Source organism: Hermetia illucens, chromosome 4 (genome assembly GCF_905115235.1).
Source record: "Hermetia illucens chromosome 4, iHerIll2.2.curated.20191125, whole genome shotgun sequence".
NCBI lineage: Eukaryota > Metazoa > Arthropoda > Insecta > Diptera > Stratiomyidae > Hermetia > Hermetia illucens.
Genome location: NC_051852.1, coordinates 164,708,353 through 164,735,547, shown reverse-complemented (window position 1 = coordinate 164,735,547; position 27,195 = coordinate 164,708,353). Strand labels below are relative to the sequence as shown.

Below are 27,195 nucleotides of genomic sequence, written 5' to 3'. Positions count from 1 at the left end.
GGGAGAGATCCATAAAGAGATAAAGAACGCTCGGGAAAGGGTCGGTGGACTCAAAGGCTCATTCCTGCCATCAAGAAATGGTTGGAGAGACGACACGATGAGATTAATTATAATCTCACCCAGTTTCTCACGGGGCATGGAGGATATCGCCAATACCTGCACAGGTTTAAATTGGAGACCTCACCCGACTGTTCAAATTGCGACGGAGTCCCAGAGGACCCAGAGCATATATTCTTCCACTACCCGAGATTTGTGGAAGAAAGGAGGAAACTAGAGGACACTCTAGCAGAGGTACTGGTACCGGAAAATCTGGTAACGAAAATGCTAGCATATCAAGAGAATTGGGATGCGGTCAACTCCATGATCGCATCTATTCAAACCAAACTGCGAAAGGCAGAGGAGAGGAGAAAAGTGCGGTCGCGTGAGTTACGGGATCACTCCTTAACATCTAATACCTTCCGACAATGCAACACATGCCATCGAACTAGCTAAACATTCTAACCACCCACTCAGCAAAATGTGCAGATCATCGAACCAACGATTCGAGCTAATTCCAACGACACATGCCGGATATGCATTTTACCTGACCCACCTGTGTAAGCAGATTTAGAATATATAAAATTGTAACTTTAGCACGTAAGAGAGAAGTTGTAATTATTATCTAAACGTGAAAACTTTGTCCGAATAATTTGATAATTATATTTTTTTGGAGTTTCTCGTTCCAACAACCTTAACTCGTGCGCCGCGTATAGAAAAAAGGTGACTAAGCTATAAGGCCTACAAATAAGTTCTGTCCGTTTTCACAATAGATGGCGTAGCTTGTTTTTTATTCCATTGATCCACATTTCCAAACATTCATCGGAAAGCTACTGTCAATAGGCACAAACGTCAGTATAAATTATTTAATTGAAGTGTAAACAACAATACTTTTTTCATCAACGAAAATGGCCAATTTTGTACCAAATAATGTGTTTTTGCGGCGAGTTCTACTTCATTATTTCAATATGAAGAAAAAAGCAACCGAAAGTCATCGCATTTTGGCGGAAGTTTATGGTGACCATGCTCTATCTGAGCGAACGTGTCAGAGGTGGTTTGGACGGTTTAAAAGTGTCAATTTTGACTTGGAAGACCAAGAGCGCGCCGGACGGCCAACAATTTCTGAAGATGAAGAATTAGAGACATTGCTCGACCAAAATTCATCGCAAACGGAAGAAGAACTTGGAAAAACACTTGGAGTCACTCAGCAAGCCATTTCCCACCGTTTAAAAGCAATGGGAATGATCCGAAAGGTCGGAAATTGGGTTCCGTATGAACTGAAGCCAAGAGACGTCAAACGCCGTTTTTCACGTGCTAACAACTGCTCCAACGACAAGAAAGGAAGGGTTTTCTGCATTGAATAGTTACTGACGATGAAAAGTGGATCCATTACGATAATCCCAAGCATCGGGTAACGTGGGGATACCCGGGCCATGTCTCATCATCGGCGGCCAAAGCGAATATTCATGGTGAGAAGATCATGCTGTCTATATGGTGGGACCAGCTGGGTGTGGTATACTACGAGCTGCTAAAACCGAACGAAACGGTCACAGGCAAACTCTACTGACGTCAAATGATGCGTTTGAGCCGCAAACTCAAGAAAAAACGGCCGCAATACCAGCAAAGGCATGATAAAGTTATTTTGCAACATGACAATGCTCGTCCACATGTTGCACAGCCCGTTAAAACATATCTAGAAACGTTGAAATGGGAAGTCCTAACCCAGCCGCCGTACTCTCCAGACATTGCTCCTTCTGATTACTATTTGTTCCGGTCGATGCAGCATGGCCTGGCTGACCAGCACTTCTTCAATTACGACGAACTCAAAAAATGGCTCGATGAGTGGATAGCGACCAAGCCGGCCAATTTTTGGCGTGATGGTATCTATGAATTGCTGAAAGATGGAAGAAAGTTGTGGCTAGCGATGGGCAATACTTTGAACAATGAATGTATAACCAATTTTTCACAATAAAGCTTCAAATTTAAAAAAAAAAACCGACAGAACTTATTTGTAGGCCTTTCAGAATGAGCTGACTCCGCCCCGTGATGTAATACCTTAGGGTGGTTCCGCGGGGCAGGGAGGGAGTCGGGGGTGATTTTAGTGGGTAAAAATCCCACACGCTAGTGTGTCCAGACCAGTATCTTTTGAAGATTTCCACCTCCTGGAAAAAAAAAGCCAGACAGACATCGACTCCATTCTAATAAGGTTTGTAAAAATGCACTGCTGATACTGAATAAATGGCGAAGCTACGACATGCAAAATTCTACTTTGTTCCTAGTTTCAATCTAACCTTTAAATAGGACCATTATCTTATCTTAAATCTAGTAAAGCCATGTTCATAGATTGTACAAAAAGGTGAAAATTACTTCAGAGCGGCATACAACCTGTGGCAATCTACTCGTATATCATTTCAGTATTCCATATCCCATGGTATCTCCCCGACAACCCCTTCCAGCAATCCGCTATCGCATACTACACTCTAATTAGAATTAAGGACACACATAAATGTCCCAGAGCCTAGTCTCCCTCATTAGAATGTTTCGTGCCCGAAATCATCAAGAGTATTATTTAAGACACATAACGTAACCTGTGCGAGTGTATAGTAAATAACTGGCCATTTTTGGTCGCACCCTACGCACATTTGGCGGCACTAAACTGCCAGAGTCCACCATGGCCATCATTACAAAACTATTTCTGTGAGGGCTGGGGGGCGGAAATATTAAAATATTCTTTTATTCATCCCCGACCACATATACTTATGTATATACATTTGTCCATGAAATACAGGTGACGAAGGCGAAAGCAACAGGGATCGCGGAGTCTAGGGATATATCATCAGCGAACTAGGCGTGGTAGAGCATTTGGTTGGAAATTAAGAGCGAAGTAGGTTTTTAGTGCTAATCAGGCTTTTGATGCCATTTAAACGGCGGTAACATCTCCGAACGATTGCCCATTCCGAGCAGGGCTACAAGTGCCACGTAATCCTCCCTGCAATTAGGATTTGGCGGTACAATCAGCTGGAGCTTCCCCGTAACAGTAGAGAAATTGATTAAACAACTCCATTTCAGTGTACCCCACAAACAGTTGGCAGCCAGAGGATTCGATTTCCTGATAGTCAACAAAAAAGCTAACCCAACCACCCGGAGTCCCGTCGTAGTTATTAATGTGCCTCGATATTAACTGATAATAATCGAAAAGTGTAATAACGCAAGTAAGCCAGTAGTGATAGTTGTACCAGGCTTGACGCCTATACGATGGGGTGCAATACGAGCCAGGAACAATTGCAAGGCGACCCCAGTGTCATTGAGAACAAGGAAAACAAAGAGAATCAAGCCAATGGTGAGAAAACTGAATCGGACGATAATCAAAATGTGACTAATCGAGAAAAAGCCGAACAATATAACGCAATTAACGCGACCCCTGTTGATAATGTAGATAAGATAAAACTTTGTGATAGTATAATAGACGAATTCAACAATGACACTGTTGATGAGAAGGAAGCAGAGGATGAGAAGTGGAGACAGGATAGTATTCGGATAAAGGAACAAATGCAAGTCAGCAAAGAACTCGATGAAGAAGGTGAGTGAATGTATCTTTCAAGGATATCCAGTGGCAAAGGTTCTATGTTTTCACAGTAAAGTCGGTTTATTATCTGCCTGTCTCTCTGGCTATCCGTCTATCTGTCTTTCTTGACCTAGACACCCTAGTATGTGAGATGTTTAACCATTAAAACTAGTCCCAGCTCCCTACTCTCTCATGGAGGGTAGGTATCAGTGGCCATTCCGAGGAGCCCGAGTTTTGATGCCACAGAATCCAAAGACCATGACTGCTTTGATAAGAGCAGCAGAATCTAGCCGCCTCTGATCTTCAGAGCCAGCCCTCACATCATCCCGTTAGAGATCTCTCTGGGGTCCCAAGAGAATGTTTTACCTATTGCCCGTAGCCTGGTTCTAGTACCTAAGGGCCCTCCTCCTTTCTCTGCGGCTTCGGCAATGCGAATTATAGGGTATGCCAAGTCTGACGGCATGGTCCCCTATAGACCAGTGGAGACTCCCATAATCTTATATGCATTCACAGGCTTCTAACACAAGGGATCTCGCGGTCAGGTTTCATTATAGGCCGGCCAAATCCTTCTTGACTTAGCACAGGTGATGAGCCTTTGCCGTCTGAGGTGCCCGGCTGCTAAGTAGTGCGAATAGATTCGACCCCACGGACGGTACCTATGGAAGGGCTTTTTAATTGTCAGTTCTATGTCCAATCTCCAATTTAGCTTCGAAATCAGGATTATACCCTGGCACTTTACATTGGAGGAAAGAACCAATCTTTGTTCATTCAACCGCGGGAGGTTGAATTCGGGCACCGACGTTATGAATCATCATCAGGCCCGTTTGGTTTAGATTCATGCCGAGTCCACATATTGCGGCTCATAGGCTAAACTTTCCCAATGCTCCTTCCATGATGTCACTCAACTCGCCCCTGTTCAATGTCCGTAAAATTTCGTCCATCACTATCAACCAGAGCACCGAAGAGATGGTACGGAAGGACGTACGTCTACTCACAGCTCTGGTCAAGTCCCTATTTCCCAGATCAAACTGCATTATCCTAGTTCCTATCATGAATATTATCCAATCCGCAAGATATTTCTCCAATCCAATACTGGTCAAGGCTTCATTGATGGTGTTGTTGATAACATTGTTGAATGCTCCCTCTATGTTCAGGAAGGCAGCTAGAGTTTACTGCTTACACTTCAGTGACTCCTAAACCACGGCAAGTATCTCTTGAAGAGCGTTTTCTGTGGATCTACCTTTGAGGGAAGTGTGCTGGAACTTAGAAAAAGACGTTCTTTCCATAATCATCCTTAAATGGATATCCAAGACGCGATGAAAGAGTTAAGGCTGATTGGTCGTGGACTCATGGCCGCGTCTGCTTGCTTTCACATCTCCAAAACTATGGTACGTATCCCGAAGAGATATGGTGAATCTCAACAAACTACGGCACAAATCTGCCATCTAAGACCAGAGATTTATATTCAAAGAAGCTTTTTATATATAGTCTTGCATTGCTGGGGCGGCTGCATACCTTCCAAGCAAGATTCTGATTCACAGTCCTCTTCACTGGCGGGAAAGTCTATCTAAACTGGCAGCTACAGGGTTTCACTAAAAGAGGAGCAATCCCACTTTTTAAGAAAGGATGGGCTTGCACAGGATCTTACTGATCCTCGCAGGTTCGCTGGAGCTTTCAATGTTTTGACAATAGTCCAACCAGGATCGCCTCTTGGCAGTCTTGAAAGTCGACTTGTGCTTCTTCAGGCAGTTCTTCTACGGTTGCCAATATTTGTGCCTGTAACAAATGTTGAAAATCTCCCTAGTCAGTTTCCTGAGTTTGGACAGACCTTCATTCCACCACGATGGCAATGTTTTCTTGCTGTATTTAACAGGGCACGAGACTTTAAAAGCGGTTTTGGATACCTTTTCCAGGAACCCGATCTGAAAACCCTAGAAATTCCACTGTCGGTTAGTACTTTAATATCGAGGACCACCTTCCAACCGCCACAGTTCTCCGAGCTGGAAAAATGGAAGGTGTACTGCCCCTTTTACACATTGATAGATTTGATTTAATAATAAAATTAAAGAATAACTCACCTCTTCCGTTGATTTCCGAGCTGTCAAAGAGCGTGGGCCTTGCGTTGCAGTCGCAGCCTGTCAATAGGTTGACATTCTTTGCTGCGTTGGCGGACGTCAAATGTTGCAGCTCTTTCGGCAGAACTGATTGTTCGTGAGCCATGTAAGCCCAAGAAATATACACGTTCTCCACTCCCGCTTGCTCCAGTTTGACCAGCTCTTTGATGGTTAGGTCTCTCCTGAACCAGGGCTCCTGTATTAGGGCGACGTCAATGTCTTCCTCTAAAGGTAAGACCACCAGATTAGCTGAGATGCACTTCGAGTGCTCCAAATTTACCTTCGCTACCCTCAACATCATCTGCTTGCGTAGGGGGTTCGTCAGTTCTCGTCGGACCGTCGATCTTTATCTCCTCCAATAACTCGTTAGCGGCGTCGACTGGATCCAGGTGATCTTTCACCTTTGTATTCCTGAGTCTGAACCGCACTTTGCAATCTGCCTTTTCTGCGCCTCTAGTTATAGGGAACACAAAAATTTAGCTGTTGACGTGGGTTTCCTCTACTTTGATAACTACCCAATCGCCCATGGGTATCCTGGGGTTCTGAAGGCACAGGGATTGGACGAGTTTGTCCTTATCCATGCAGATCTTTGGCAACCAGATGCGAGCGACTGGTCTCCTAGAGATCCTTTCGTAGGGGATGACTTGGAATCCACGGACGACCTGAGAGAAATCAAAGCAGGGTGATAAAACTCCTGTTTTCGTCTTTGTCATCCAGGAGATGCTCGATGAGATGACCGTGTGGCCTCAGTAGTGGTCCACACCTCCGGCGTTAGTTTATTGCTAGCGGAATTATCATTCGACAACGCTACACATAACTCCTAGCCACGAGGGTGAGGGCGGAGAGGTCAATTCGTTTATCGTCGGCTGGATATTGCTTCTTACGCGCTTAAAAAGGTTGCTTATCGTCCGAGCTCTTTCACTCTACTCGTGTTTTGTTCGACCTGGTCCTCAGATCAATTACGTTCGAGAGCGGTAGGCTTCTGCCTTCTACTCGTCTACCAAGTGTTTACTATGATATTTTTCAACAATCGCCTGGTATTTAACAAGGTCCTTTTCATCCCGCTCGTCGACTTACCAGCCACGTTATTCGTCGTAATTTTTCTAAGAATATGTATGGCCTTCTGGTACTGGCTCTTGACCAGGATTTCAGTGAACCCCGTCTTCTTATCCGGTTTTGCGTGACCGACATTATGTCAGCCCTTGCTTCTGAGGGAGCCCCGATTTAGAAAGTTTCAGGTTAGGATTACTATTGCTGGTACTTGCTTCACCCAGCTCGACAGCAGTGGATTCCAAGCTAGAAACCACTAGTCAGCCGCCTCGCTCCAGGAGGTCACTGCGGTTGTTTTCAACCCAGCGGTGCTACGATTGCTACCGACTGTACTGCCCTCGACGGCTACTGTCTCCTGGTTGCATGCCAACAGCTCGTCCTCTGGTAATGTGCCTGGTATCACCACCTCTTCTTCTTACGTCTTTTTTTGTATTTTGTCTTGGTCCTACGAGTAGTCCGGGACGACCGTTCACCCTGGCAAGCCCCCCGGATAAGCCACCAGGATAAGCGTCTTATTTGAAACAGAAGGTACCCAAGATATTCAGAGTTCGCCGAAGACAGTTTCTAGCGGTCACTGCGTGGAGATCCTGTAAAGCCTTGCCGAATTGTGCAACCTTAAGTTGAAGCATAATCAGACCAGGCCGCCCCAAATGTAGGACGTCGATCAGCCGATTACACTGTCAAAGGCCTTGTCATAATCAATACAGCAACTATGATAAAAAGAATTCTTTGGCCTCTAGTCACCTGTCCTACAACTGCCAAGTCGATGATGAGCTGCTTTCCGATTTGGCAGCCCTTTCCTCGGACAGAATGTTGTTCGTCCCCGATAAACGCGTTGATCCTTCCACTTATAATGGACGTTATGAATTTCTTTATGGAATGCCTAAATTTCGGAAGAGATATATGAGCGAAATCTGCGCTATTATCAAAAAAAAAGATACGCAAAGCACCCTCAACTTCCTTAATAAACGACACCTCAGCACCGGGTTCACCCTGCAGATGGAAAATGAAGGTCAATTACCTTTCTTGGACCAGCTCTTGAGGATAAAGTAAAAGAAATTAGACCTGGAAATCTGCAGGAAACTGACGCACATCAAACGAATTATTTCCAGCCATGCAAACCTCGCTCGCACAAAGTCGCCTCTTTCAATTGCATGTTTCACCGGATGCTGACTATTTCCATTTCCTCAGCGGGAGTGAAACGAAGCATATTTTTGAAGTCGTCAGACTGAAAGGATACACCGACCACACCATCCATTTGATTAGCAAACGAAAGAGGATGCTTCATCGACAAGACGAGTAATCAAGAGGAAAGAGTGAATGCGGATTTAATTCAAATCAGCTGTAATATATAATGTAGTCTCCCTTCGCCAGGAAGCGTGTCCCTGTTCAGCGTTTTTTGTCTTTCTTTCCTTCACACAACATGCATTTCGGGTCAGCTGTGCACTCCTTGGCGATATGTCCCTCTCCTCCGCACTTTCTGCACAGCTTTGATCTATCGTGGGCACCTGAAGCATCTTTTCATGTCCACTCGCTCTCTAAGTCGACAGTTGACCCAGCCTATCTTCACTCTGCCCACCGCTAGTATTTCGGACGCTGTCCCTGCTGGCAAGCTGATAACCGCAGTCTGCGTCCCCCCATAAACCTTTCGCATCGAGTTGACTGCCGACTCCTGTAGTCCCGAAAGCTACAACACCTTTTCCAGTGCTGCGCGGGCATCTTCCTTCGTGGTAACCTCATCGATGTCCTTGCACTCGATAGTTACCTTCTGCCCCTGGCCCTTACTTCAGCCTGGTGGCCAAGGGATTTTTTCACTTGGCCGAAGAATTTCTCCGCTGTTTTATCATTCCACTCCTTTACTCTCTTCTGCGACCGCCTAATTCGGTTGACGCTCTTTCCTAGATCCCTAAGCTTTGGGTCCGATTTAAGAATGTCGGCATAATTTGCTTCCCCCTTTTTGGAAATTACGATCACTTCTGGCCGCATCCTCCTCCTCCCCTTTCTCTTCTGGGAGACAACCTTGCTCCATGCCTCCGTGCTTTGGATTTTATGTTCTTCCTCATTTGCAGGCATCACGGCTACCGCCTTTGCTTTTAGATCTTTGGCTGTTTTCGATGCCTGCTTCGGTTTCTTTGGAGAAGGGCGTTTCATCCTTTTGGGGATCTGTTGGGGTCCAGGGGGGGGGAGGTCCAGCGTTCTTGCCGAATAACCTTCGCAGAGGAAGTGTCACCTGGGTAACTTCCTTGCCAGGTTTACACGCTCCTTTCTCCTTCTGGGCTGTGCCATACGCATTCTGATACCTCTCATCATAGCCCTAATATTTTAGTTGATATTCTTCCTATCCTTTATGAACTCGCAGTCGCAGCAAATGCCACTCCCGTGTGGTCATTCGCTCGCTGACATTCGTCACACCCATCATCTGGTATCAGAATCACATCACTGAGCTTGACTCCCTTCCTTCCTGCCTACCATCAGCAGGCAGCCAGCGAAAGTCCCGTAGACCTTCAGGAGTAGTCCAACCTGCGCGTCTTCTGAGTAAGCTTAAACTAATGTCTGTCTATCTGTCTGTCTGTCTGTCCTTTAAGCTGTACTAACTCAGGTGTTCCACGAGGTTAAGGCGCGCTACCTCCCTAAACCACGCTCCACCCGTCTCAGGAATGTAGCAAAGTGGCGTGTTGGATTCCGGATCCTGCAGGAACCGTTCACCTCAACTGACCAGCTACAACCTTACCCCATGGACGTCCCACTGACACATACGGCTGGGAAGACCGCTTACAAGATGTTACAGCTGGTTACCGTGCCATCTTGCGTCAGGAACGTAATTTATCATATAAGATGAACACAAAACCTTTATACTCGAAGCCTCCAGCTTCCGGTATTCCGACTTGTTTAAAACTTTCGTTTGGGTAGTTTCCCAGAATAGGGCCTTGATTTAAGTGTGTAGTTTGACGAAACTGGTGGTCAAAGGGTAGTATAGGTCCCACGATGGAGTATAAAACCTGGGAAATGCCTGTTGAATCAACACCAACAGCTCTACTACCAAAACCTATCTCCGCTGCAGACGGAGAACGATGAAGACGAGTCTCCCGCGCCTAAAAACGGGACAAATTGTACCAACTGGTCCTCCAAGTTGGGGGTTGGGTAGGGCTGACAACCCTACACGGAAAACAACTTGTTACGAAGCCACGGAAAGAGCCTCGGGCAGGATGGATTTCAAAACGACGACCCGACAACGACAACGGATCTTCTTTGAGACATGTGTCAAGACACAGGGCAAAGAGCTATTATGCCCGAAACCGAAAAAGATTCCAGACTGGTCCGCAAAATCCTTGGATGAACAGACCTTCATAGAGGTGTGGTTGGATGAGCCGTCCATCTGGCTCAATGCATCGCCAAAGCATGTGACGCGTCCATGCCTAGGAGGTGCGCATTCCCCAGTGGAAGACCAAACTACTGGTGGAATACTGAACTGATCGGCCTTCGATCAGGCTGCCACCGAGCCAGAAGAGCGGATCAGAGGGCGGTAGGTAGAGTCGATCAGGGGCAAAAAGAGTGGGCCTATAAGGCAGCCCGCAAAACCCTCAAACTCGCCATCCAGCGAAGCAAGAGGAAATGCTTTAAAGAGCTCTGCTCAGAAGCGTACGTAAACCCGTAGGGGAGTGCTTATAGAATCATGATGGGACGATTTAGAGGCCATTCATCTCCGCAGATCCATCCAGGGGTTGTTCCCCCAGCAAGAGGAGAGCACCAACACATTCTAAGCACCTCTGAATGTGACGGCAATTGCCCCAGTCACCAGAGACGAGCTGCTGGAGATCTGCGGTAGAATAGGAGACAATAAAGCACTGGGCCTTGACGGAGTACCGAATAAGGCCCTTAAGCTTGCCGTGAAATCCAGGCCGGACATGTTCGCTGAGTTGTTCGAAGCGTACATGCCCGAGGAAATATTTCCAGCGGCATGGAAGCGGCAGAAGTTGGTACTTCTGCCTAAGCCTGGTAAACCTCGAGGTGAATCATCCTCATACCGACCCATATGTCTTCTGGACACGGTGGGGAAAATGTTAGAGCGGGTAATCTATAATAGATTAGTCCGGCACTAGGGGTTTCGTAAAACCAGATCAACCATAGATGCCATCAAATTGGTTACTGGCTTGGCCGAAGATGCAATTCACGGAACAGGTGGTACCTGCAACTATTGCGTGGTAGTAACCCTGGATGTGACACCAATGACGGACCCCAGGAGTACGTTATTTCCGCGAGTGTCCCACAGGGCTTCGTATTGGGTCCACTACTGTGTAACATGATGTACAACGATGTACTTAATCTTTCCCTTCCGGAGGAAGCCACAGTGGTGAGTTACGCTGACGACATAGCACTGCATTAGAATCGAGAATCATATCATCACGAAGGCATGCACTAACTCAAATGACAGGTCAAAGCAATGCAGGATATGCGAAGTGGAAGGCCATATCAGCAAGGACTGCGGAGCTGACCCAACTTGTCTACTGTGCAAAGGAAAGGAGGGTTTGGACCATCGGCACATTGCAGGCAGCAGCAGGTGCCCGGAATACAGGAGAGCCCTTAGCACAAATCGCAGATGAGGTTGATACAAATCAACCTCAACCACTGCAAGGCGGCGCAGGATCTACTCTCGCAAACCATCCGCGAGAAAAACATCGATGGGGCCATACTAAGTGAACCATACCGAAACCACGGTGGTAGCGTTTGGGTCAAAGACCAAACGGGCCAAGCAGCGCTGTGAACTTGTGGAAATAATGGAGCACCCGGAGGAGGGCTTCATCAGAGCGAAGGTGAAGGGCATCCACATCTACATGTTGGAATGTTGGGTCTTCGTACACTTTGCGGGGAAGGGGCCTGGGGTCTATAGTGGACCTGACATACGTGAGTGCCACTTTAGCCAGTAGAATCGCTTGGCATGTCAGTGAGGACTATACTCACAGCAACCACCAAGCAATCTGCATAGAGATCAAGGGCGGATCGAGCTCGAAAAAGAGTTTTCGCAGAATGTCGGGTGGTATGCTTGGCTGGACAGTGAAAGCTTTCAAGGGGGACACGTTTTCTGCGGTGCTCAAATCCGACATATCCCTGAATGGTACGGCTGGAGAGAAAGCCACCCAGATCACTCGATGGGTGACGGAAGCATGCGATGCTACTATGCGATTGCTCCCCACTAGGCAACCCAACTACCGGGCAAAGAGGCTTTGTCAGAGGCTCAGGGGAAAACCCGGTAGCGACGGTCGAGAGGAGGCACACAAGCAATTGCGTGGCCGCCTAAAGGAAGCCATTCGGAGGAGCAAAAAGAACTGCTTCAAACAGCTGTGTGACCATGCCGAAATAAACCCTTGGGGCGAGGCTTACATAGTGGTGATGAAAAGGCTGGGGAAATTACCCCAGGTGACCTGTCCGCGCCTCCTGAAACAGATTGTTACCACTCTGTTCCCTCACCCCGAAAATAGAGGAAGGCAAATTTTTGTCCAGCTAAATGACGGCATAATACCGCCTGTAACTGTGGAGGAGCTGCGGGAAATATGTGATAGGTTCGGTGACAACAAGGCCCCAGGTTTGGATGGCATCCTCAACCGAGCTTTAAAACTGGCAATGAAGACTAGGCCCGACCTTTTCGCCAACACCTTCGAGGCGTGCCTAAAAGAAGTGGAAACAGCAAAAGTTGGTGTTGCTTCCGAAGCCTGGCAAGCCACCTGGAAACCCAGCGTCGTATCGTCCTATCTGCCTGTTGGATACAATGGGGAAGATGATGGAGAGAGTCATCTACAACAGACTCCTGCCCATCGTCGAAACCAGCAATGGTTTGTTGGAACGCCAGCTTGGTTTCCGACGCGCCCACTCTACGGTGGACGCAATTGGCATGATGGTAAACCTGGCAAAAGGTGCACCGATTTCTGGCGGCTGCTGTACCGTGGTGGCGTTGGATGTGAAAAACGCATTCAACTCGGCCAACTGGAATAGAATTAAAGGGGCGTTGGTTGACATAGGTGTCCCCGGATACTTAGCGAATTTGGTGGAAAACTACCTCTCAGAGAGGACTCTCTTGTACGGGACGGATGAGGGCCCCAAAGAGTACATTGTCACAGCCGGGGTACCACAGGGATCGGTACTTGGTCCCCTGTTGTGGATTATCATGTATAATGGGGAGCTTGCTCTTCCCGTCCCAGAGGGGACTACGATTGTCGGCTTTGCTGATGACCTAGCTGTGGTTGTTGCAGCAAAACACCCAGAAGATGTGGAGGTTTACGCAACGGAAACAGTGAGAGCGGTAAAGTCCTGGCTAGAAAAGGCCGGGCTGACCTTGGCGGACGCGAAAACGGAAGCGGTCTTAATAACGAACCGCAGGAAAAATAACACTGTGAAACTGGAGGTCGGTGGACATACGGTCGTATCAAAGCCGGCTATCAAATACCTGGGGGTAATAATTGACACCAAATTGAGTTTTAGGGAACACCTAGAGTATGCATGCCAAAAGGCAGCCAGTGCCACCACGGCACTTGCAAAAATGTTGCCAAATATTGGTGGGCCGAAACATTGCCGGAGGTTGGTGCTAGCTGGAGTGGTGCGCTCCATCCTGCTCTACTCGTCGCCTGTGTGGGCAGAGGCGCTTGCAAACTCTCAGAGACGGAAGCAGGTGAACTCGGTTTACCGGCGGATGGCTTGAGGGTTTGCAGTGCTTTTAGAGCCACATCAGATGAGGCAGCATTGGTGGTGGTAGGCATGATCCCGGTTGACATTCTGGCCAAAGAAATGAGTGTCCTGTACAATGCAAGACATATGGAGGGGCATGCACAGCGTAGAAATGCGGCAAGGTCAGAGTCGCTTGATCTCTGGCAACGCAGATGGGACGAGTCTGCGAAAGGTCGGTGGACGCACAGGCTCATTCCCAACATTGGGGTGTGGCTTGAGCGAAAACATGGGGAGACCAACTACCACATTACCCAGTTCCTCACGGGGCACGGTGGTGGCTACAGGCAGTATCTGCACCGCTTTGGGTTGGATGATTCTCCGAACTGTCCCAGATGCGACGGCATACCGGAGGATCCAGAGCATGTGATGTTTCACTGCCAGCGATTTGCGGTGGAGAGAAGGAGCTTAAACCAGGTGCTGGGCAGGAGCGGGACCCCGGAGAGCTTGGTTACTGAGATGCTGGAGTCCGAGGAGAAGCGGCTTGCGGTTGGCTCCGCAATCATCCAAATGCAGGAGGAGTTGCTGAAGGGACAAACAAGGAGGAAAGCTGCAAATAGGAGAAGGATGAGTGCCTAAGAGCAAACCTATCCCGCGAAGTAATACCTCAATGGTGGTCCCGCGGTGCTGGGGCTGGAGAAACCGAGGGTGGTTTTTAGTGGGTGTAAATCCCACACGCGCCCGCTGTAGTTCCGCCGTTCGGGCGGCGGACTTGTCTTTCTAAGATTTTCCACCTCCGTGTACGCACAAAAAAAAAAAAAGATGATGCAGCATTCGTCATCTCTGGAATGATGTAGATTGACATCTTGGCAGATGAGATGGCGAATATATACAATACGAAGCCAATCTCTTGTTTCTTGCAGACAAAGAACGCTTAGAGGAGGAGATCCATAAATAGATGGCAAGAGCATTTGGAATGCTCGGGAAAGGGTCGGTGGACTCACAGGCTCATTCCTGCCATCAAGGAGTGGTTGGAGAGACGACACGGTGAGATTAATTATAATCTCACCTAGTTTCTCACGGGGCATGGAGGATATCGCCAATATCTGCACAGGTTTAAATTGGAGGCCTAACCCGACTGTCCAAATTCCGATGGAGTCCCAGAGAACCCAGAGGATGTATTCTTCCACTGTCCGAGATTTGTGGAAGAAAGGAGGAATCTAGAGGAGACTCTATGAGAGGTGCTGACACCAGAAAATCTGGCGCCGAAAATGCTAGCACATCAAGAAAATTGGGATGCGGTCAACTCCATGATCGCATCTATCCAAACCAAACTGCGAAAAGCAGAGGTGAGGAGAAAAGCGCGGTCGCATGGGCCGCGTATAGAAGAAAGGCGACTAAGCTAGAATGAGCTGACTCGGGGGCGGGGGTGGTTTTAGTGGGTAAACTAGATCTCGCCGCGGAGATCTCCAAGCCCTTTAGAGACCCCAGGAGGATCGACTGGAGACAGTTTGGTCAGGTAATTAAGAACAAACTCCCCGGTGCGCAAATTGGTAGGATTGGCACGACAGACGAACTGGTGTCAAAGGTCGGGGCTCTGGAGAAGGCTTTTGATACCGCCTTCAAAGTCTCGTGCCCTGCTAAGTACAGCAAAAAGACCCTGCCACCATGGTGGAACGAAGATCTCTCTAGTCTCAGGAAGCTGACCAGAGAAATCTTCAACATCTGCTACAGGCAAAAATACTGGCAGCCATATAAGGACTGCCTAAAGAAGTACAAGTCGGCCATCAGGACCACCAAGAGGCGGTCTTGGCTAGACTATTGTCAGAACATTCAAAGCACTAGTGAATCCGCGAGGCTCAATAAGATTCTGTCCAAGGAACATAAGAGTCTATCCCTCCTTAAAAAGTCGGAAGGCTCCTGGACGGAATCTTCTAGCGAAAACTTGGAGCTGCTAGTGCAAACGCACTTTCCCTCCAGCGAGGAGGACTGTGAGTCAGAACCTCACTTGGAGGGTTTGCGGCAACCCCAGCTGTGCGAGACTATCAAATCGGTAATTACCGGGGATAGGATCGGCTGGGCTATAAACAGCTTCTCCGCATACAAATCTCCAGGCCCAGATGGCATAATGCCAGTCATGCTACAGAAGCAGCAGGAAAGGGTTGTGCCGTGGCTTGTTGAGATTTACCGGAGCTGCATCACTTTAGGATACGTACCGCAGTCCTAGAGGCGCGCACGGGTGCGAAAGCGGGCAGGCGCGGTCATGAGTCCGCGAAGGACTTTCGGCCAATCAGCCTGACCTCTTTCGTGCTGAAGACCCTAGAACGCGTCCTGGACATTCACTTTAGGACGATTATGGAGAGAACGCCTTTCTCTAAGTCCCAGCATGCCTACCTCAAAGGAAAATCCACAGAAACCGCCCTCCACGAGGTAATTGGCACGGTTGAGCGGTCGCTGCAGTACAAGCAGTATACCCTTGCTGCCTTCTTGGATATAGAAGGAGCTTTCAACAACGTCAGTACCAACGCCATCAAGGAAGCCTTGACCGGTATTGGATTGGAGGAGTATCTCACGCATTGGATTATATCCATGCTGAGTACCAGGATAATCCAGTCCGATCTGGGAGGCAACCACTTGACCAGAGCTGTGAACAGAGGCACGCCCGAGGGTGGTGCCATCTCACCGGTGCTCTGGTTAATAGTAATGGACAAAATTTTACGTACATTGGACAGCAGCGGGGTGAAGGTGGTGGCGTATGCCGACGACTTGGTGATATTAATATCAGGAATGTTTCTGTCTATTATGAGCGACATCATGGAAGGAGCGTTGCGAAAGGTGTGCCTGTGGGCCGCAAGATGCGGACTCAGCATAAACCCAACCAAAACGCAACTAATGCTGTTCACCACCAAGACAAGGATACCTAAATTCTGAATCTACCACGGCTGAATGAACAAAGATTGCTTCTTTCCCCTAATGTAAAGTATCTGGGTATAATCCTGGATCCTAAGCTAAATTGGAGGTTGAACATAGAACTGAAGGTTAAGAAGGTCTGTATAGCCTTCTATGCGTGCAAGAGAACCTTTGCAAAGAAATGGAGTCTCCGGCCGAGGATGTACACCGCTATAGATGTACACGGCTATAGGGCGTCCGATCCTGACGTATTGTATGGGTGGCAGGCTTTGAAGAAAAAATACAATAGAACGAAGCTTAATAGGATTCAAAGAACCGCATGTGCAGGTGCTACTAGGGCTCTGCAGTCCTGCCCGGCAGATGCTTTCAATGCATCTCCTCTCTCCTGCATCTCCTCCCCCTATACCTCCACATTAAATATGTCGCAACGACCAGTGCCGTCAGACTACATGAGTCCGGATGCTGGGCAGGGAAGTCCTATGGCCACAGCAACATCCTAGATGAAATACCTCGGAAAATCTGGGCATCCCCCACGGACTATGCCACACGCAAGCTGAACTTCACAAAAAACTTTGCTGTGGGCCTTCTAGTCAAGGCAAAGTGGAAGACCGGTGGCGTGTTGCAAGACTATGATGCAGTATTCTTTACGGACGGATCAAAGATGGCCTGTGCAGTCAGCGCGGGAGTTTTCTTGAATACACACTGTGTATCCAAGTCGTATGGTCTCCCAGGTTTCGCCAGTGTATTCCAGGCGGGAGTACTGGCGATATTGGAAGTCTGTCGATAGCTGGAGCGTGATTCGAGCCCTAAGCATAACATAGCCATTCTGACCAACAGCCAAGCGGCCATCAAGGCCTTGTACTCAACGACGACATCTTCCAGGCTGATGGGGCAGTGCAGAGACGCGCTTAACCGTCTGGGCGGCACGCTCAAAATCACTCTCCTCTGGGTTCCCGGGCATGGGAACATAGAGGGGGGAGCGTCCTTGGCAGTCCTTCGGTGAATACAGTCGGCGTTCACGCTGCTGGCTGTCGGGGGCCGCGTCTACATGCACTACCGAGCAGCCGCGGGCCTGAGATGGCGAAGCCTTACAAGCTGTGCCAAGTCAAGGAGAATTTGACCCGCTTAGAACTTAGCCCGATCACGAGAGCTCCTGTGCCAGACGCGTGCAAATGCATTCAAGATTACGACGGTCTGCACGGGGTACTGGCCCATAGGGGACCATGCCGCTAGGCTCGGCATACCCTTCAACTTGCATTGCCGAAGCTGCGGAGAAGGAAGGGAAACCCATGCACTTTCTCTGCGATTGCCCAGCTCTGGCTAGAGTCAGGCTGCGGATACTGGGTAAACCATTCTTTGGGGACCTCAGAGAGATTTCTAACTGCAGGGTGAGAGAACTGCTTTCTTTCGTGAATGCTACGGGCTGGCTCTGAAGATCCGAGCCAGCTGGACTCTGCTTCCCTGTTCCTATAAAAACAGTCACGGTCTTAGGAGTTTGTGGCATCAAAACGGCGCACCAAAGCGCTAATTGGGCTCCTCGGAGCGACCACTGATACCTACTTACCTACGTCGAAAAAAGGCAGCACTGTTGCAGGCAGGTATGTACGAATGGGATAATGTGCATAGGAAATTTCTCACATAAATTCAGCAATAAACCTTTATACTCGAAGGGTCCAGCTTCCGGTTTTCCGGCTTGTTTAAAACGTTCGTTTGGGTAGTTTCCCCGGATAGGGCCTTGCACTTTGACGATACTAATGGTGCTTTCAAAGAGTATTTAGCGAGGCGTTTTATTTGATACCCCACATGACCATATCCAGTGAAAAGAAAATACACCCCCTTTCCTTTTCTTACTAGATTTCGTGCCAATAGGCGTAACCTTTTCCGAGCTAAGTCCATGTTATTATACAAATATAACTACACTTAGTCGCTTTGAATAAGATTCTGTTTTCTTCCAAATCTTAAAGAGTACTATGTCGTCCACTAATTTTCCTGAAACGTTAATCTGTAACTCGTTCAATATTTGATTTACCGATCGGCGTTCACCATATTCGTTAATTATGCAATACTGATAACAAGCATATCATTCACTCCTAGTGGAGTCCGCAGCGACAGCGGGGGAAAGTCAGACTCACATGACTGTCTTTACGGATCAATGTTTGTTGTTCCTTCCAGCATACGCCCGGCTAGTAAAACAGTCACCACAAAGTATTAATTTTATCTTAATACCAGCATTCGAGCGCTATAAGTATCTAATTTACGTAAGAATGTCGTCACAACCGTAACAAACGCAATAACGTATATCTTCAGTACACATTCGAAATACCATTGCTGACATACTCACGCATGTACATTTCAAATGTATCAAGTACTTCCACCAAATTCTTGATACTGAAAAACGAGCAAATCCCCTCGGATCATTGTTGTTATTATTTTGGTCTGTTTACAGTCGCCCCCCACCCCCACCCCGCATAAAAATACTCTGAAATTTCCAAATCTGAATCACCTGAAATCTGAAAGAATAAATTCTCATTATTTTCCCATTCATTAGATTTATTGGCAGGAAATGCTTCCCGCCCGGACAGACTAAGGACGGGAAGTCCTGAATATGTTATCGTCCTGAACACGCTCGCCATGCCAAGGCACCACAGGCAGCCGACGCATGAATAATCCAAAACGCAGCACAAGAAAATTTCTTTTAATTTCATTATTTTACGAATTGTAAATCCTCCCATGACAACGGTTTAATTAGGTTCTAAATATTTCATTAAACTTGTATCCTTAACCAGCTCCTCGGAGTATTGCCTTTCATTCGGCGGATTCACTCGCCTCGGTACAATGGAGCAAGGATGTATTCACTAAATTATTATCGATTTTTTTCCTGGGGTGTGCGTGCAATCCGCTGACCGTAACGCCACCTATACCCTCGGTATCGAATTCAAGGAGCAGGCGAGGAAGTGAATCAGAGGACGGGGCCGGATAGGAGCAAAAGGTGTCCTGGAAAGTCGTTGGGCCTCACCTTCTCACGAGAAACCTCAGACGAACTATAGGCGAACTATATTTAGATTGCGTCTTCCTTTCCTGGCCGTTCCTTTCCACTTTCCGCTTGGATATGTATCAAAGGAAATTTCATTTAATTTCGACACGGCTGAAAGGCGAACAGGAACACACCTCGCCTGCGAACAGACAGCAAGGACACAATGAGAACGACCGATGACTTGTCCGACCCGACGTGCAAATATGCAAATTTCTAAGCCATGGTCCTTGCCCTGATGGCCGTCCTCTCCCATTCAATTCAATAATTTCCCCAAAATTTAATTTCATTAGGAAATAAACAGATTTTGAATGTCATCCTTGTGGATAGACGGAGCCCATATTGAATCCGCCACAAACACACGTGCCCCTGTCGATGTGATGTGTGCCGTGATTTCTTTTTATGACGCGCAAACTTATCTCCTGTCGCACGATAAACGTGAACAAGGTGGAAATATGTCAAGTTCGTCAAGAACTTGAACAGGTCGTTCAATGGCCTATGAGAGCGATAGGGAACGCGGGGGGTGGGTCTGTTTGGAAGAAGATGTTCATGCGCCGAATGCAGTCAAAAGATAAAATTTTGTTCTGAGCACGATATTTGCGGAGTTCAGTTCTGCTCAACTGTTTTGGGCAAGAATGTGGAAAGATTGAAATATCTTTTCAGATTGTAATGATAAGAGTGGATATTGGAGATCAGGGATTAATAATAATAATCGTTGGCGCAACAATCCATGTTGGATCAGGGCCTTGAAGTGTGTTAGAGCACTTCATTCAAGACCGTAACGGTACACTAGGAGGCAATGTGGTCAGTATTGCGCTCGCCCGAGATTATTACCCTGATTTGACTCAGGTACTCATTCACAGCTGAGTCGACTGGTATCCGACGTCAAATCACGATACAAATTCCACTGCCACCAGTGAGATTTGAACCGCGACCTTCCGTACGACAGCCTTATGCTCTAACAATCCAGCTATCCGGACACGATCAGGGATTGGACGAGCTTATTCTTATCCAAGTAGATCTCCCAGATGCAAGCACCCAATCTTCTGGGAATCTCGTCGTAGTAGATACTCTGAGCTTTACGCCCTCCCAGGTGCTGCTGATCGTAACGACGCCCGAATCGAGAAAGTCACTGGAGATTTGTCCTCGCATCCTATAACGTGGAATCCACGGACCAGCTGAGAGGAATCAAAGCAGGGGATGGATTCCGCGGCTTTGCCTTTGGCGTCCAGGAGATGCCAAATGGCCATCTCGGGCAACCTGGCCTTCACACTAGTCTACATCTCCGGCGCTAGTTCACACCGCCGATGCTAGTTTGCCACTAGAGGAATTGTCTTCCGCAGCGCTACACGTAAGTGGTTCTTGGCCACGTCGACGAAGGGTTTCGCAGTTCGTGGCTCGTCGGCTGGCTGTTGCTGCTTGCTTTTCTCCAGATGTTGTTGACCGTCCGAGTTCTCGCCAACTCTCCTCCGCTTGTGATCTACTTAATAGGTGGCCAGTGAATTCAAGTTTGCGACGTTTTGTCGTACCAATTGGGGTGGGGCTAAGGAATACAATCAAATTAGCAGCACGTGTTGTAAAAGCCAACAAACGGATAAAGACGAAATATAAATCTGTATGCTAGCAAATTGTGAAATTATTTTGCACAATCCAGCTGACGCCCATCGGTAGGAGTTTATCGAACGAATCCGCGAAAACCTGAAGGAAATAGCAATCGACGAAAGCTCTATTTCCTAGCATACCTGTAAAAGAGCCGTTCTGCTAGCTGAAAGAGGACTTCCTGAAAAGAGAAGATTCACCTGAGTGGAGGATGGAGGTTCGCCAACCCATAAATCTGGCCTCCCTAGGTATGAGCGAAATCTACTCCACTTTCAGGGGTAGCTTCTTCAAGACAATTTCAGGAGTTGCAATGGGTAACCCCCTTTCTCTACTACTCAGCGAAATCTTCATGAAAAAAATGGAAAAAGGGATGACAAAAGAGGGAGTAATCCCTTCCTTTTTGGGTAAGATATGTGGATGATGTCCTTGCCGTGGTCAAGAGGCAAGTCGCAAACACATCCACAAAAAGATTACCTTCACAATGCAGACGGAAGTGGTCCACAGCTTGCCCTTTTTGGATGTCAAAATAATAAACAGGAATGGAAAGGTGGAGTTCGATATCTAAAATTATTCATGAGTCGAAAAACGGCCCTCTTCCATTCCATGATTCGTCGCATGTACAGGGCGGGACCCTGTGAGGTACACTTCGAGAAGAAGGAATTCTCAGCACTGATGAACGGATAGAAGGAAAAAACAGTGAAGCATCTAATGAGTTGAAAGGGAAGGCAACTGAAGAGGAGGGAACTAACACACCTAAGCGTACAGCAAGAAAACTGAAAAAGCAGAAATAGAATACCCTGCATTTACTCCAAGGCAAGGAGTAGCGTTGAAAAATTAATGGTAAAGACAAACCTGATGCCTCTAAGTCTAATCTTATTTGAAATAATTAGACTGTTTTTGCTTGGCCATTAGCGTTATTTATTTTATTTGCATATTCCGATATTTCGGGAACCACTTGTACCCTACATCAGTGGTACAACTTGTAGCTAACTCTCGCTAGAGTTTCCTGTCGATGTGTTCTTTGAAGTATCTATTCTTGGTTCCACCCTGCACACATGCGTAGGTATGTTGCCAAATCGGGAATTGTTAAGATAGTTACGTCGTTTAATTGGCTCCAGAGATCGGTCATCTTCCCTGATAGTGAGAAATTTGCCGTTGTCCTCCACTCTGCTTCTAAATGTTCACCATAATCGCAGAAATCTTTGTTCTGAGTAATTAAGAGAGGCAGAAGAGTCTCCGCCTAAATCGCTACAACTTTGGGAATATATCATTCGCCTATGGTCCTTAGCAACTCAGTTGTGTCCTCTATCACGTAGTCCCACCTCACTCCTCTCCTCCTGTTCCAAAATCCTTGAAAGATATGTCAGCGACTGGTTGTCCGCCCACTTTGGCCAACACATAGTGAAAGAACAACACGACTTCGTTAAACGTAGGTCCACTGCTTCCAACCTGCTTGACTTTACCAACTTTGTCGCCAAATGTCTAAATTCGTGGGAATGTGGGGGGTCCTTTGAGCGCTTTGATCCCTCACGCTTCATTACTCAAAACAACGTATCTATTCCGATGCGTGGGTCCGCACCGGATTCTAAACTCGACATTAATACGGATTTCGCCTATCGAAGGACAAACAGAACGCGAACTAAAATTGGAAATTAAAAGAAAAAAAATAAAAATGGCTCGACCGCGCGCGTGGTGGAGGGGAAGATCCACGACGGTTCACCGTCTCAATGATCGCCTCTTCCGCCTCAGATCTTGTATGAGGCACGGCCTCTGAGGTTCCCACCCTACCTCGACATCCTCAGGCCAGTTATTCACTTAGAGGATGTCCCTTGTATAGTAGTTCTGCGGGGGGGAGGATTCGAAAGGGAGGAAGTCCTCAAACTACTATTGGACTATTTATTCATTAATATTCATTGTTCCAATCAATTTCATAACAATAATTAAAATAAAGAAAATGAAGATAAAATTCAACGAAGGAAAAGAAAATAAATAAAAGAAAAACAAGAAAAAAAAATAAAAAAATAAGAAAATAAGAAAAATAAAAACAATAACTCACCCAGGACGCCACTCCGAGCTCGGATTGCGGCTGGTGTACAAAGTTCTAAAAACAATTTTATAAGGAAAACGATTATAAAAAAAATTAATTCATTTATATATAAATATTATTAGCAGGCGTATTGCTTAAACTCTTAAACGATTACTCATATTATGCTAGAATCCACACGTTTCTTAGCTGTAAACATCGGTTTTTTTCCTATTAGCGAAGATCTTTCTGGGATTTCTCCACAATGTTTGACACTCACGATCAATCCCGTCACAAAGTAAAGCACTTCACCTTCTTAGGCCGGAATTTATTCATAATAATTCCTTCCAACTGTCACTTCTTCCTTCTTTTCCTTCTTCCCTCCAGTCTGGGCTGCTTCGCCTCCTTTCTTTTTTTCTCTCCTGGCGCACCGCTTCAACACTTTGTTCTTTTCTTCTCCCTAGGCTCACTTCGCGGCTCTTCCCCGGTGCTCCTCCAACCTTCCACCTTCTCAGAAAGCTAAACCGAAACTCCCCGTTCTTTTTTCCTCGCGCACCGCTTCAGTTCCCGGTACATAGCCTTTCTCACTCGCTAGGCAAAGTTGCGGCAACATGCGCATGCGCCTGCGGATGCGGCAAATCATTCGCCTCTTGTCAAGATCAATTGGCTCGAATGCATTCAATTATGTGCAATCTGCAGCGAACATTAAGGCAATTGCACACTATTAAATGCATTGTTTAAGCAAATTAATTAAGAAAGAGCCGAATGAGATTCCGCTCCCGTCGCGTAGCCGCGGTCACTACACATTTAAGGATTCATTCAACCTCGCTCCTTCATCACTTACAACCTCAGGTAATAGGAGACGCGCCCAATCCAAAGTAATGCAAATACTTCCTACAACCACTCTGCCCCGCAAAGAACTGCTCTAAATGGTCATTCGATTCACATCATCCCACCGATGCTGCAACTGCCATCTCTTGAACGCACCCTTCCTCCGGTTCATTCGTTGGATGACCTAGAGAGATCATTGACCTTGGCCAATACTGTCTTAAACACGGTGCACAGCTTCGCAGCGATTGGCTAGGATACCAAAATTACCTTCCTCCGGTTCGCACTACATTTTAGTCCTCCACTAGCGTTGGTTGCCTTCTCTCGCCCATAGACCCGTGAAACTCACTTATCCTCACCATTACCCCCATCTAATTAACGATCGATTTTGAAACGACCTTGTGTTCACCAATCTGCATGTTGCCAGGATTGATTTTCCTGCCATCGGTAATAAGGTGCACCTCCCTTTTTGCGTCCTCCAGGTCCAGTTTGACCATTCGTAACCGTGATGTGATGGCATGAATAGTTCCATGTCCTCGCTTGGCAACTGGCACCTCCTCCAAATCATCCGCAAAATCAACCAAAGTTTTCTCCTCCAACACGCGAAATTAGACATTCCATCATGACATTCCACAACAGGGGTATCAGCCCTGAACTTTGGGAGGCATCTGCTATCACGATATACTCGTTCAGCTTGTCAATCCTCCTTACCAAATAGACCCCTTCAAGAGGTAACTCGTGACTAATCGAGCTAAGTAACCCAAGACACTCATTTTAACCAAAGGACCCTTAATGCAAATTGTACTGGTCCTCCAGGTTGGTAAGGCTGACAACCCTACACGGAAAACTCAAGTTACGAAGCCACGATAGGAGCCTCGAACTGAACTGATAACCCAACGACGAACCCGGCAGCGACAACGGAATAATGATTTGTGCATTTTCTCATGGAACGTGCGCTCCCTGTTTAGAGAAGGAGCTGCCAAACTAGCCGATACCCTGTCCCAATTTAGGGCTAGTCTAACAGTGTTGCAGGAGATGAGTTGAACAGGGACCGGTTTCTTGGAGAAGAGTCGCTACACCATATATTATAGCGGCCATCCAGTAAACAATGTGCTCGGGGTAGGTTTCTTCATCATCATCATCAACGGCGCAACAACCGGTATCCGGTCTAGGCCTGTCTTAATAAGGAACTCCAGACATCCCGGTTTTGCGCCGAGGTCCACCAATTCGATATCCCTAAAAGCTGTCTGGCGTCCTGACCTATGCCATCGCTCCATCTTAGGCAGGGTCTGCCTCGTCTTCTTTTCCTACCATAGATATTGCCCTTATAGACTTTCCGGGTGGGATCATCCTCATCCATACGGATTAAGCGACCCGCCCACCGTAACCTATTGAGCTGAATTTTATCTACAACCTGACGGCCATGGTAGGTTTCTTAGTCAGCCAAAAAATGAAACCTGCTGTTATCGGCTTTGAAAACATAAACAATCGTTTGCGTGGCAAATTTAGAAATGTAAATCTTATAAACATTCACGCTCCTACAGAGGAGACTGCAGAGTTGGAGAAGGATACCCTCTACTGGCAGTTGAGCGGACCCTCAAAACCTGTCCCAAGTTTGGTAGCAAAATCATACTTGGAGACTTTAAGAGACAAGTAGAGCAGGCGCCCGTATTCAGGCAATACGTCGGCTCCCATAGCTTATGTAAGGATACCAATGATAACGGAATGCGGATACTTCAATTAGCAGTGTCACACGAAATGGTTGTTGGAATTACCTGGTTTGCACGGAAAACGATCAATAAATAAACGTGGGCCTCTCCAGATGAAACCATAGTACTCCGGGCTCGAACAACAAGACCACATACAATCCCCTCTTACAATCAGATTAGCACTGAAGCCATCCACAGCTTAACCATTCATAACACCTATAAGAGGGAATGGATGCCGCAATGACCGAAGCCAACAGAGATTCTGGGGATGAAGCATCCACAAATGATCTTTACAGCACCTAAAGAACGTTATCATCATTGATACGGCCACAAACATATTTGGCCCCAGTCGCAAAAAAATCAGAACGGGTAGTTTGACGATGAGTGTAGCTAGCAAAGAGGGAAATCTGATCTCCGATCGAATGGGCATATTGGTGTAATGGGTTGACTATTTTGAAGTATAGAAGTTTAGATCTTATTTCCATCCACTCTTCATCAATTTCGAGAAAGCTTTCGATAGCGTCAAAACGGAGTGCATCTAGTGTGCTCTACGCAGAAGGGGCATTCCAGAGAAACTGAGAGCTATTATCAGAGCGACATAGGTTGGCAAAAAATGTCAAGTGCTGCACCGAAGTAAAACTTCCTAGGAATTTGAAGCCTGAAGCGGAGCCCGGAGGAGACTTTCATCTTTTCACCGATATTATTTCTCCTTGACTGCATTAATGAGTAGAGAAGCGAAGGCATCTATCAATTTGTATATTTAGGAGGCGTAGTTTCTGCCGACTTTGGCTTCCAACGCTAGATCCACCTCCACTGGGTGTAAATTATATTCAGGAGAAATTTCTGGCCAAACCCGGTCGAAACTGAAATAATTTTTGTTTAGAATTGACGAAGCCCTGAATCTGCCATCCACTTGATGGCGGGCCAGGCCAACTCTGGTTCGCTTTTTGAAAATGTTACTGCGAACTGTGATTGCATATTCCAATGGTTTTAACCAACTCAATTAATTCCAACAAGAAATTTTGAGTTGCGATTCTCTGAAGTTACAGCCGCTTCTACTTTCCAGAACCACATATTGCCGAATTTTCGATCAACATTTTTATTCCACTGGCAAGAGAACTATCAAATTGACAGTAACGACCATGATGACCCACCAGCAAGCGTAGCGGAGTTAGCCAGCGCTAGTTAGTAAGTTAGTTTAGCTTAATGAGGGAACCGCAGCTCAAGCACTTAGACCTTTGTTAGGCCCATTGTACTATCTCCGGAGATCGTCTATTTATCGGCCTCTCGCCTACGGCGTCACAAGGCTTTCACGAATCTAAGAACATTCTCCAGAAAAAGAGAATGCGTAGACTCTTCGTTGGGGTCTGAGGAGGCCTGCCGTCTGTGTAGATAGGTTTCCCTGGTTAGGGAATGAATATTACCTTCACAACACGCCAGCTGGTTGGAATATAAGCGTGCGCTAGGCAGGCGCGGTGTCTATTCCGAATGTATAGATTCAGGGTATCCATACCCTCTATTACTGGAGCAGGAATAATGCCATCCGGACCCACAGATTTGTATCTATGGAACGAGTTAAATGTCCATTTCACCCATTCCAGTGAAACTACTTTGCATGCTAGAGTCCAATATTCCGTTTGAGGGATGATGTATCTGTCGGCCCCGAGATGAGATTT

The 27,195-nt window shown here is 47.0% G+C and overlaps 1 protein-coding gene across 1 annotated transcript in view; it reads left to right on the top strand.

Moving 5' to 3' along the window:
* Positions 1-3,229: 3,229 nt before the first annotated feature.
* LOC119654722 (neuromodulin) overlaps positions 3,230-27,195 on the top strand; it is a 74,396-nt gene continuing 50,430 nt past the window's right edge. The window contains exon 1 of the mRNA XM_038060244.1: positions 3,230-3,616. Coding sequence (XP_037916172.1) covers positions 3,292-3,616 — 325 coding nt within the window. The 5' untranslated portion in view covers positions 3,230-3,291. The remainder of the gene's footprint in view (positions 3,617-27,195) is intronic.